At 38.7% G+C, this 13,678-nt stretch overlaps 1 protein-coding gene across 1 annotated transcript in view; it reads left to right on the top strand.

Annotated features, from left to right (window-relative positions):
* The window catches only part of CFAP210 (cilia and flagella associated protein 210), a 30,698-nt gene extending 17,276 nt beyond the window's left edge, over window positions 1-13,422 (top strand). The window contains exons 7-9 of the mRNA XM_072612252.1: window positions 3,251-3,443; window positions 5,632-5,796; window positions 12,920-13,422. Of these exons, the coding sequence (XP_072468353.1) occupies window positions 3,251-3,443; window positions 5,632-5,796; window positions 12,920-13,264 (703 nt within the window). The 3' untranslated portion in view covers window positions 13,265-13,422. The remainder of the gene's footprint in view (window positions 1-3,250; window positions 3,444-5,631; window positions 5,797-12,919) is intronic.
* Window positions 13,423-13,678: the final 256 nt, after the last annotated feature.

Below are 13,678 nucleotides of genomic sequence, written 5' to 3'. Positions count from 1 at the left end.
GTCTTCTCTTTTGTTGGCTAAAAAACCTTGGTTCCTGAAACTACCTCATATGTTGTATTTTTTTAATTAAAATTTTAAGTATTTTATCTCTTCTATTTCTCCCCCTTGGAAAAAAAGGAAAACAAAACCTTTGCGATAGTTATGCATAATCAAGCAGATAGCTGCACTGGCCATTTCCAAAAGTGCATGTCTTATGTGTTATCTTGAATCTACCACTTCTCTGTCAGAATGTGAGAAGCATGATTCATCACCGGTCCTCGATCAGAGTTCTTGAGTCTTTCAGAATTTTTTATCTTTACAGCATTGTTATTGTATAAATTGTTCTGTTTTTGCTCACTTATCTCTTCATCATTTCATATGAATCTTCCCAGCTTCCTCTAAAGCCACCATTTCTGTCATCATTTCTTAGGGCTCAATAGTATTCCGTTATATTCATTTGCCATATTTTATTCAGTCATTCCCCAACTGATTGGTATCCCCTTAGTTTCTAGTTCTTCACCACTACAAAAATAACTACTTTAAATGTTTGTCTATATGGGTCCAGTTCTTTCTTTGATCTCTTTGGAGTGGAGATCTAGTAGTAGTATTATTGGGTTAAAGGCACAATGTTAAGTAGCTTTTTGGGTATAGTTCCAAATTGCTTTTCAGAATGGCTGAATCAGTTCATAGTTCTACCTACAGTGCTTGTTTTCCCACTGCCTTTTTAAATAATTGTCCTCTCTTTTTTTGGTCAGTTTTGCCAACCCACTGAGTGTGAGGTTGAAGTTGCTTTAATGTTCATTTCTCTACTTGTGATTTGTAGCATTTTCATATGGTGTTTTTGATAACTTATATTTCTTTCTTTAAAAACTGCTTGTTCATATACTTTGGTTTATCAGTTAGAGAATGGCTCTTATTTTTATATTCTGAATTGGTTTCTTATATCTTAGACATGAAATATGGTATCAGTTCTTAACCCCTTGCCATTTGTGGTTTATGGGACAGTTGAACTTTTAAACTTAACTCACAGAGGAAGGTGGTCATTATAAGAAAGTTGAATTTGTGACTTTAGGAAGTTATACAAAATAGAATCAATTACAGAATGGAATCCGAATCAATTTGATTTTCTCAGAGTAGTAAATAGAAAGCCAGCCTTGAAGCCAGAAGTAGCGGTTACTTCTTTCACCCACACTGACTGTTTGCCTGTGGCCAAGTCAAGTAGTAAGTTGCAAAGAAGATGCCACCTGCATTAGTAGAGACAGCTTACTCACTTGGAGTTCCCTATACAAGTGAAACCAACAGTCCAGTCCCTCTCCCTGTTCAGAGTTTTGGCCTTTTTTCTTCACTTAATGATTTCTTGTTCATCATCAGCCTTGAATCCCTGGGGTTCTACAGATTCCATCTATGCTTTGTGTTGACAAAACTATGAATCCCCAAATCTCTTTTTCTCTCCTACACTCATGGATAGATAATAATGTATTTTTATACACCTAGGTCCAAGGCCTATGAAAACAAAGAATGAAGCAAAATTTCAGTTTGACCTTTGTGCTTTAGAGCACCCCATATGGTATAGATCCTAGACTTAGGGAAGACTGATAAAAACATCATAAGATATGAGGGAGTGAGACCTCTTTTTATATAAAAGGAGAATCAAAGATCCTACCTTCATGCTGCTTTGAAGGTCATATGCTTATACCAGTGGGATCAACAGAAGACCAAAGCCAGATATCCCACTCCCCACTCCAACATCCCCAAGCCTAGAGGAACATGCCACCAAACTAGAGACCATCAGCAGCTATGTTCCCATTCATTTGAGACCAAAGATGAGATGACTCTACCTCACCCCTCACACCAAATTTAATCCCACTTATTAGGCCTTCAGGGCAGCTGGATGGTACAGTCAATTAATGGAGTCACAAAGATCTGAGTTTAAATCTGGACTCATACTTTCTAGCTATATGACCCTGGGCAAGTTACTTAATTCCTCTTTGCCTCAGTTCCTCATCTGTAAAATGGGGACACCCTGGAAAAGGAAATGGCAAACCACTCCGTTATCTTTTCCATGAAAACCCATGGACAAGTCCATGGCATCATGAAGAGCTGGACACAACGGTACAACTGAAAAACAATTAGACCATCAACAAGAAATTTTGTGAATAGACTGTTTCATTTTTCTGGTATGGCCATAGACTTATTACAGAAGTCAGCCATTTAAAGAGAATTTACTGCTCAGTGGTGTAAGAAAAGCAGATAAGCCCCCAAATCCCAATTTGGATACATCATAGTTTTGCGTTCTACTTTAGAATGTTATTTGTTTATGTACCTCATTTCCCGGATTAGACTGCAGGTATCTTGAAGGCAGGGACTATGTTTTATTCATCTTTATGTCATTCATATCTAGTACGCTACCTTGTACACAGGTTCTCAGAAAATATTTAGTGCATGAATCACATTATATTTGTGTTTTTGGTTTTGCTCAATCTGTAAGGTAAGCTTATCCACATTAATTATAAGTATGGTTCAATGTCAAACACAAACTTTCTTCAAAAAAGACTTTCGTTCTTTCAAAACTTTCATGGTTCTCTAAAAGGAAACACTTCTGTGAAAGGGGAAGGCAACAAACATTCAAGTACTTAGGATGTGCCAGGCACTGTGTTAAGTACTTTACAAAGATTATCTCATTTCATCTGAATGTTTTTCTGTGATGTTTTTGTAGTCAAAGTCTCAGATCACAGGGTCATTTACTTACAGATTTAAAATGGGAAGGAATAATGATACATAATGATGATTTATAATTTATAATGGTCATTCAGTCTAACCCCATCATTTTAGCCAAGATTATATGTTGTAGCCTAATATGGTTCATCATATTCACAACTGTGAATTTATGGGTACACACTAAAGGGTCTCCCCACTTCCAGGTTTCCATTGGTTTTCCTATATATTCGACAATAGTCTGCTTTAAAGAAATATATCTATGGTGATATTTATTCTATTTGTAAATATATTCACATGGTCCATATTCGTTGGGAGACCATATTAAGCTGATAGCATGATGAAAAATTCAGGAAATTGTGATGCACTAAGGATCTTGGAAAGTGCAAAAAAAACCCCAGATTTGTAGAGTACTTAATGAGGTTTTTCATGGACTAAGTAATGTAAAGGAAAGAACAAGAAATTAGAAAATGTTCCAGATTGCTTAATTAAATTACATGTCCTTGTTCAGTCCCTCTTTATCTCTTCTTGACAAGCTATGGCAATTTTCTTGTAGGCTGATGGAAGAACGCAAAGAAAGAATTTTTAACTACCTCAGTGAATTTAATAGAAAGAAACTTCACAATGAAGATGACATTATTGCCAGAGATATTGCAGAAGCTGAGGCTGAAAAGGAACAGGCTGAAAAAGAAAAAGAAGAAAGAAGGAAAGCAAGGATGGAAGAGATTAAAGAATATAGAGAAGCAGTGGTGAAGTATTCAAAGTATTCTTTTATGAAAAGTGAAGTGTTCAGAGTTAGGAATGGGTAAAATAATTTTCCTATAAAGCTAAACTTAAACCGCCCCCCCCCCCCCCCCACTATTTTTGTACTTCAGAGATAATGTAACATTAATAACTTAGAGAACTGTGGAATCCATCACAGCACATCAGGGCTGGAATGAATCTTAGTGATCATCGACTACTACCAATAGAGAAAACTGAGGCCCACATAAATGATGTGAGTAGCCTAAAAATCAGATCTTTTGACTCTTCATTCAGGGTTGTTTTCATTACCTTATGCCCCAGTGAGCTTGTTAGGGTAACTGGGAGGAGGAGGGAGATCTAGCTTCCTCGTACTAGTCTGACATTGAATAAGTAACTTTTGTAACTGCTTGGGTCTGTTGTTTTATCTCTCAGAAAGAAAAAAGGGGGCTGCCAGAACTCTTTAGTCTTATCAACCCTAAAAACAAACCCATCAATTGGGGCTCCTGCCTCCTGAACCAGACGGTAAACCATGTATCTTGGGCGGTCCGTAGGGAAACTCCTTATTCTGGGCATTTTAGGGCCAGTGCTTTAGATTCTGGCTCTCCAAATCATAGTCCAATTTAAAATGTCAGCTTATTCATAGCTATTAAACTAATTTAATACTTTAGAATTAACAAAATATAAGAAAGTATCATTGTCCAAGTAAACATTTCATTTAAATTCTTTAGAAAAACTGTAGGTTGAAATAATTTTTTTCAATTTGGAGTAGAAAGATGAACATAAATGTCTAATTTTCATAATAATTATTTATATGTACATGTACTTATACAAAGATTGTGCTCATAGTCCATCTCAAAGGTGGCTGTGATAAAGTGGACAGAGCAGTGGATTTGGAATTAGGCTTGTGCCCCTCCACAACTGCCTGGCTTTGTGACCTTGGACAAGTCTCCTAATACCTCTGGTCCCAGGTTTCTTCATCTGATTTATATTGCTGAGTTGTTAAGAATTAACAATTAAATGACAATGTATATAAAGCTGCTTTGTAAACTACAATGCACTATATAAATATCAGATATCCTAAAGATTTCTTTTTCGTTACTGGAATGTATTTGAATTTTGCATGGCATTGGGAGACCAGACCAGACACACTATAACAAAACTAACTGACCCATATGGGAATCACCCCTCAGATGATGGGCTTCTTTATCATCTCCCAATTTGGGCAGGTTCATTTAAAAAACATTTTTATTGATGTGGTAAAAAACAAAAAACATTGCAACCTTCCCAATGGCTTCTGCCCTTCTCTCCTACCACAATACACACACATTAGAACCCTTGGTTGTAAGGAATAAACCTTGGTTTCAGTCAAGTCAAATAAATCAAGATATTGGCCATGTCTGAAAATGTATATTTCACTCCACATCTCTAATTTCTAGTCCACCATCTCTCTGAGAGGCAGGAAGTATACTTCACTATCATGAACTAATCATTCAAATCATTATTAATTACTGCATTATTCAGAGTTCTAAAATCTTTGAGTCTTTTGTTTCCTTTATATTGTTGCAGTCATCATGTCGATTGTTCTCCTGATTTTGTTTACTCAGCTCCTTATCAGTTCCCCAATTTTTCTGAATTCTGCAGTCATCATTTCTTATGCTGCTATAATATTCCAATACATTCATCCATTTTCCCAATTTATCCAGTTCTTTGCTACAACAAAAAGTAGCCCTCTTAAATACTTTAACATATATGGAACTTCTCCCTCTGTCTTTGACCTTTTGGGAGTTTATATGTCTATCAATGATATTGCAAGATCAAAGTCTAGTGGCTTTTTTAGTATAATTCCAAATTAGTTTTTAGAATTATTGTTCGACCCCGTAACTACTAAGGGTACCTGTCTTACCATAGCCTCTCCAACATTTACATTGTCTTTTGTTGTCTTTGCTGATTTGATGGCTGTGAGGTAAAACCTCAGAATTATGTTAATTTGCAATATTACATAAATTAATCACTCACTGACAATTAGTTATTGAGAACATTATTCATATAGTTATTGTATTTCTTTTGAAAGAAACTTGTATTTCTTTTGAAAATAAGCAGGTTCATTTTTCAGGTGACTGGACATAAATTTCTTTTTTTTTTTCCTCTACTTGATTAAAAAATATATTTGTTTTTCTTCCTGTACACATCTAGGTCAAAAGTAAAATGGAGCATAAAAATCAAGAAAAAAAAGAATCTGAAGAAACCTTGAAAGCTCTCATTAAGGCAGATAAATTATTTTGGAAGTACGAAAAGGAAAAACAGCGAAAAGCGGATGAGGAAAAGAAGATGACGCAAACATTCATCATTCAGCAGATAGTAATTATGCAAATATCCCTAAATGTTTTTTCTTATAAAAAATGCACACTATCCAGCGAGTAGCATGGATAGCATATTTTTCTTTGTCTTTCCACATACACTGACAATACATTATCATATTTGCTGGGAAAGATCTGGAGGTTCTGAGATTTTTAAGCTAAATGACTTACAACAACAGTTTTGATTTTATAATTATTTTAATTAAATTGAAATTCCCATGCATTGTTAATTTTATAAGCTGAAAAATCTCATGTTTCTCTTACTTTTTTTTGTAACTGTAACCTTTTCTTCAGCACAAAACTACAGAAAACATATAAAATACAGAGTGGCCATGAGATTTCTAACCTTTGATTTGTCCTTTGCTTGTATATTCCTTAACATAGACATGAAAATTGGGGAGGAACTTCACAAGTTCCTTTTTTGAAGCAAATTTTGGTAACAGAGAAATTTAGCTATGCATAACAGGGAAATCTGTACTTCTTGTACATATGTGTGTATCCATATATTTATATATATGGATACACACATATGTATATATGAAAATATCTTCCATATTGGGTATTCCTCCAGCAAATATTATGGAGCTTTTTTGTATACAGAGTACTACTGTGCATAGGAGGGCCAGTACCTTTAGTATGATGGCTGCTGAGCCCTTTTCTTTCCAACTTTGGTGTCCTGTTGGCTCCAAGAATCTGCAGCATATGCAGTGGCCACACCCTGGTAAACCGTTTTGGCAGCTGGGCCAAACCAGGTTGAGGGTAACCAAGGAGTCTCAAACTCATTGGTGAATTAGGGAGGTGTCTACCCCAAGCATATGAAGACTTCCCCTGGTGGAATGGGTGGATGAGAATAATTTGTTCCAATGGCCATGAAGGCAGATAAAGCAGGTGATGTGGAGCTCTTAGAGCTTGGTTAGACACCAAAGACACCAAGGTCTCCACTGCATCCTGAGCCATCTCCAGCCATCTTGACTGTGTCCTGCCACTGGATTATGATGACACTGGAGGAGAGAGTGAGGCTGTGCAACTCTGCCTCGCTTAAATCTAATTTACACAGGAATCAAAAGACATCACCCATACCATTGTACTATTATGGCTCAAAGTCCTGTCGCAACAGGCAAGTGATGAAGCAGCAGGTGCAGATACACTGGGAGGTGTAGTCACAACCCTGCACAAAGGTGGCCCAGACCATAGGATCATTTCTCACTGGAAGCAGCAGTGGGACTCAGCAGCACACCGAGTGTCTGAGTAGCCTTTTAAAGATCACACTGCTCATCTCCTGGTGTGAGGAAGGGGGCTAGAAAAGGTGCCCTAAAAATTGTCTGCTTACCCACCCCTCGTCTGATTACAACAGCAAGTGGGAAATCCCACTATGTGGTCGAAACACAAAAAAATGTACAAAAACATCTGCAAAGATGATTCTGCTCACCATTGGCACAGGGAACGTGCGCACACATAACGTGCGCACACGTATAGACAACACAAAACCAGTAGAACTGAAAGATGAACTGTGCTTGTTGCAAGAGAACTCAACAGGTATCGCATCCAAATAGCAGCCCATCCAAGGCTGGCAAATGAGGGCCAGCTTACTGAAGTTGGAGCTGGATACATATTTTTCTGGAGTTGTCACATGAAGGGGAATGCCGTGAAGCTGGTGTAGGTTTTGCAATCAAAACTAATCTAGTCAGCAAGCTGGCATGCCTGCCAAAAGAAGTGAATGACAGGTTTATGACAATGCAATTGCCATGTGCAAGAAAATGCCATGCCACTATCATCAGTGCCTATGTTTCCATCTTGACAAACCCTGATAAGGTAAAAGAAAAATTTTATGAAGACCTAGAGACCCTTATCATCAGTGTGCCAAAAGAGGACAAGCTTATGATTCTGGGTAATTTTAATACTAGAGTAGGCTCAAACTACCAGACTTGGCAGGGTGGCAGGGAGTCCTAGGGAAGGATGGAGTTGGAAACAGCAACAGCAGTGGTCATTTACTGCTGAAGACTTGTGCATCGCATGACCTTCTTCTCATCACTAACACTGTTTTCTGTTTACCTAAATGCAATAAAACTTCATGGATGCACCCTTGCAGCAAACATTGGCATCTAATAGACTATGTGATTGTAAGGAGAAGAGACAGATAAAATGTGAGTGACAAAGGCAATGTGTGGTTCAGAGTGCTGGACTGATCATAGACTTATCCTTTCCAAGCTAAATATTTACATTCATCAAATGTTCCACCCTCAAGGCAAAATGACTACCAGAAAAATTAATGTCAATGAATTAGAGCTCTTCTCTGAGCATGAACAGTTTGTTGCTAACTTGGAGGGAAAGTTGAGCCAACATACAGTTGGCAACAGTGGAGCAGAAAAGGAGTGGGCAGCTTTCAGGGATTTGGTGTACAGCACTGCATATGCTCATCTGGGTCAGAACACTCACAAACACCAAGATTGGTTTGATGAAAATAATGGGGAAATTCAGAAGCTGCTATATGAAAGACGAGAACTCCACAGGATTTACCAGCAAGATAGTTCATCCACTTCTAAGAAGGCAATATTTAATTCCATCAAAAGCAAAGGACAAGCAAACCTTAGAGAGATGCAGGATTCCTGGCTCAGTAAGAAGGCAGATGAAATTTAGTTTTATGCTGATACTAACAATCCAAAGCACTTTTATGATTCCCTGAAAGCTATTTATGGACCAAAAAGCTATGGTGTATCACAACTACTCAGTGCTAATGGAGCTACATTGATTAGTGATAAGGACATGATCCTAGAGAGATGGGCTGAATACTTCCATAGTGTTCTCAACAGACCATCATCAATCAATGTGGAGGCCATCAACCATTTACCTTAGGTCAACTTCTTAGCTGAACTTGTAACTGAAGAAGAGATTTTGAGGGCCATTAGGCTTTCATGTGGCAAAGCACCTGGTGCTGATTCTATTCCAGCTGAGATTTACAAGGTAGGGGAACTATTGCTCATGCAAAAACTGACTGAAATTTTCCACATTATATGGCAAGAGGAGGTTATCCCCTAGGAGTTCAAGGTTGCCTCCATTGTCCATCGCTATAAGGGTAAAGGGAATAGATTGTCCTGTGACAATCACAGGGGGATCTCTCTCTTAGTTATTGCTGGTAAAATTCTTGCTAGAGTCCTCCTTAATAGGCTGACCCTTCACTTGGAAGATGGTCATATACGTGAGAGCCAGTGTGGCTTCAGAAAGGGCTGAGGTACAGTTGATATGGTGTTTGCTGCCTGATGACTCCAGGAGAAATGCTAGGAGCAGAACAGAGGTCTGTACATAACATTTGTAGATCTGACCAAGGCTTTTGACACTGTTAGTCATGAGGACTTATGGAAAATTATGTCAAAATTTGGTTGCCCAGAGAAGTTCATCAGTATTGTACGTCAATTTCATGAGGGCATGTTTGTCCAGATTCTGTATAGACAATGCTCTTGTGCCTTCCCAGTCACCAATGGAGTGAAACAGGGTTATGTGCTTGCTCCCATGCTTTTTAGCATGATGTTTTTAGCCATGTTGTCAAATGCTTTCAGTGAGGATGAAAACAGCATCAAGGTCAACTATCATACTTATAGTAAGTTCTTCAATTTGAAAAGGCTACAAGCCAAGGCCAAAGTGGAGGGAATATTGGTGCATGATTTTCTGTTTGCAGATGATTGTGCACTCAGTGCAGCCTCTGAAGCTGAGATGCAATAAAGTATAGATCACTTCTCTACTGCCTGTGCTAATTTTGACCTATAATTAACACCAAGAAAACACAGGTGCTCCTTCAGCCACCACCACACCATTCATACATGGAACCATTGATTACAACAAATGGAGAAGTTTTGAATGCTGTGGATAAGTTTACTTACCTTGGTAGTGTACTTTCCAGGGATGTACATGTTGACAATGAGGTTGATGCATGCATTGCCAGAGCTAGCTCCATGTTTGGGAGGCTCTGAAGAAAAGTTGGGAGAGAAGAGGTATTAGACTGACTACCAAACTGAAGGTCTGTGGAGCCGTTGTGCTGACTTCCTTGTTATATGCCTGTGAAACCTGGACAGTCTACCAGCGCCATGCTAGGAAACTGAATTGCTTCCATTTGAACTGTCTTAGGAAGATTCTGAGGATCACCTGGCAGGATAAGGTACCAGACACTGAAATCCTTGCTTGAGCTGAACTGCCAACCATTCAAATTATGCTTCAGAGAGCACAACTCTGATGGGTTGGCCATGTTGTTCAAATGCAAAATGTATGCTTGCCAAAAAGACTATTTTATGGAGAACTCACATGGGGCAGGCGATCACATGGTGGTCAGAAGAAATGATACAAGGACACTCTCAAGGTCTCTCTCAAAAACTTTGAATTTGACTGTGCAACATGGGAGACACTGGCACAGGACTGCTCAGCATGGCGTGCCCACATCAGAAAGGATGCTGTGCTCTTTGAGCAAAGCAGAATTGAGACAGCACAAAGTAAATACAGGATGCGCAAATTTGGGATATCTACCCCAAATGTTCACACAGACTATCTGTGACCAATCTGTGGTAGAGCATTCCAAGCTTGTATTGTCCTGATCAGCCACAATGGGACACACTGTAACTTCACTTTATCATGGTGATGTCATTTTGATCCTCTTCGAAAATGAAGGGCAATAGCCACTGAACCAACCAACTGTGCATAGTATTATACTAGGGCAGTATATGGAAGAGTTCCTAAAATAGTTGGACAAGTCAGTTCTACAGTTGTTTCTCTAGCACCTACTTCATAGATTATAAACAAAAAGGAAAAGCATGCTGTTCTCAAGGAGCTTCCACTCTACCGGTGGATACAATAAATTGAAAATAATCTCAAAGGGCACTAGCAGGGTGCAAGGAGCATAAAATGTGGGAAGGCTGACCAACAGTTTCTTGTAGAAATCAGCACTTGAGCTAAGCCAGAAAGGGAGCAAGCTAAAGATTCCAAGAGGCTGAAGGGAGCACCCAGGGACAGTCTGGCAGCAGGTTTGGACTTAGGGGATTGAATGCCAAGGTTGTAGCACACCCAGCTGACCAGTCCAGCCTCAAAGTGAGATGTGTAAAAAGAAGTCAAGCGAAATAAGTCTTGAGAGATAGGGTCATGTGATTTGGAGTTGGAGGGGACTTCCCAGAGAGTGTGCAGCCAGACTTGGGGGGCTTTAAAGACAGACTGAGAAGTCTGCAGACTTGCATGGAATAATAAAGAATGAAAGAACACAACCAAGGGAACATTGGATTCCTAGTATTGTTCGAAGAATAACTGTGAATGACTAAGCTATTCTGCATATTATGAATATTCAGATCAACTACAAAGGACCTATGAAAGAAGATGCTATCTACCTCCTGAGAAGGAACTGATAAATAGAAGTATGCATAGTATGATTTTAGTTTATTTATAGTGTGTGTATCTGTGTCAAATGGTGGCCTTCTGTAGTTCGGGGTGGGGAGACAGTTTGGAACTTAAAATGTAACCCAAAAAATAAAACACCTTTTAGCAGGAGAGTGACACGATCAGATCAGAAGATTAGTATTGCAGCTATGCAGCTGGATTGGAGAGGGAAATCAATTAGGAAACCAGTTGAGTAGTCCACACAAGCAGTGATAAGGTTCTTATCAAGGCTGATGGCAGGGTGAGTGGAAGCAATGGAATGGGTGTCAGAGCTGTTGTGTAAGGACTGGGTAAGATTTTGCAACTGATTCGCCAAGGGGATGAGAAAGAAATAGCCTGTGTGATTGGATTTGATGGTGGCATTCTCAACAGAAATAAAGAAGTTTGGAGGAAGATAGGGTTTAGACAGAAGCTAAATTAGTTTGGGACTTGTTAAGTTTGAAATGTTTGAGATAGATTACCCCACATGCAGTTACATATGTGGGACCTCAGTTCAGGAAAAATATTAGGATTGTGTGTGTGTGTGTGTCTATGTATGTATATTTGGGAGCTATCTATGTAGAGGCAATAATTAACCCATAGGACCTGGTGAGATCAGCAGAACAGAAGGATTCAAGAAACCTTAGGACCTAACCATGAGTGATACATTTAGAAGGCAGAAGGACAGATAGATGATTTTCCAAGGAAAATGAGGAATGGTTCGTGTGGGAGAAGAACCAGGAGAGAACAGTGTCATAGATAGAAGCCAAGAGAGGAGATAATACCCAGGAGACACAGAACTACAGAGAGATCGGGAAGGATGAGAACTGTAAAAAAAAACAAAAAAGCTGTAAAATTTAGCAGTTAAAGAACATTGGTAAAGAAGATAGTTTTATTAAAGTAGTATGTAGAAGCCATTGAAAGGAATTGAGGAGTAAGAGGTAAAGCAATTGAACCAATGGATGACTTTTCCCCCTAAGAGATTGCATGTGAGAGTGAGAAGTAATTTAGGAAAATAGTTCAGAAGGATGACAGAGGTAAGTAAAGGTTAAGGATGGAGGAGATGGAGTTGTAGGCAACAAAATAGACATGGCTAGGTTTAGAAATATAGAGGGAGAACTTGAACGATGGAAAGAGATGGAATCAAGGGCATTAATGGAGGTATCAGCCTTGTCCATGGCCTGAAGAAGAGAAGAGAATGGGGGCCAATGCAGTGGGTTGATTAGCAGGGAGGTGCTCTTGTCAGGTGACCTCAATTTATTCAATAAAATAGGTAAGGCTAACTGCTCTGTTCAGGGGCAAAGGAAGGGAATATAGGGAAACTGAAGAGAGAAGAGGTTTAGAATAGCCTCTGTGAGCAGTGTGGTAGAGTGTTAACAGGGAACAATAAGGATATTCCATATGCATGTGTATGTACATACATATACACACACACACATATACGATGAAGTGTATGTACACAGTGAGGAACTAGTTGAAATAAACTTGTAGAGGACTCAACAGACATATCTGTGTGACTTCCTTCACTTAGATAATAACAGATTTTGAAAGCCTTAAGATCATAGCTACAATTTCAGTTGGTACATGTCTTTAGAAAATTTTTGACTCACAGCTTAAACCCATAACAGACATGGTGTACAGTCAGGCTCAACTCTTTTATAAAACAAATTTAACAACTGAACTAGTATTCTGATTGTGTTAGCCAATGTGTAATTTCTCTCTTTTTTTTCAAATAGGCTGAAAAGAAGGTTAATTTAAAGCAACAATTGGAAAATGATTTGGAATATGACAGAAAGACTGAGGCTCTTGAGCTTGAAAAGGAGAAGGAATTTAAGCAATATGCAAGAGAAGTCATTGAATCTGAATCAAAGCTAACAAAGAATATTTACCCTTTGTTAAGAGCTGTAAAGCTTGGTCCTGGAGGTGGCCGAGGACGACCTTTTGGAGAGAGGGGTGGAATCAGGCCCAGCTATCAGTCACGGGATTTCTATGGAACCCAGCTCCCTAGTTACGCCTCTAGGAGGCCAGCAGGAAGGGATGGTGTCGAGAAGACTAAAGGAAGACTAGGTTTTACATGGTAGAAAACAAATTTTATTTTTTCATTTAAAGAGGACTTTGTCCCCAAATTTTAATGCAGTTAACAGAAGAGGTATTTTCACTGCGTATGTCACTGAGTTAAAAGCCTATTAATACTTCTTATATTAAGTACTTCTATAAATAAAATGACTATTCATTGAAACTGTTGTGTGTGATAGTGGATTGTTCAAGTTATGCCTTGAAATATGAAGCCTCTGATTTCATTACTCTGAGTCAGATTCTTTTAGTTCAAGTAGACTAGGAATCAGTGTAATAACTTGTTTGGAATCCTCTGAAAGGTCTTTATATATATATATTTTAAATCCCATACATCATGACAAGAGCTGGAAGTATTGTTAGGGAAACTCAATCTTTGTTAGGCCTAGATACAGAATTAAACGAGGATTGTCAGTGATTGG

This window comes from Notamacropus eugenii, chromosome 5 (genome assembly GCF_028372415.1).
Source record: "Notamacropus eugenii isolate mMacEug1 chromosome 5, mMacEug1.pri_v2, whole genome shotgun sequence".
Taxonomy (NCBI): domain Eukaryota; kingdom Metazoa; phylum Chordata; class Mammalia; order Diprotodontia; family Macropodidae; genus Notamacropus; species Notamacropus eugenii.
This window is presented reverse-complemented; position numbering and strand designations above follow the sequence as displayed.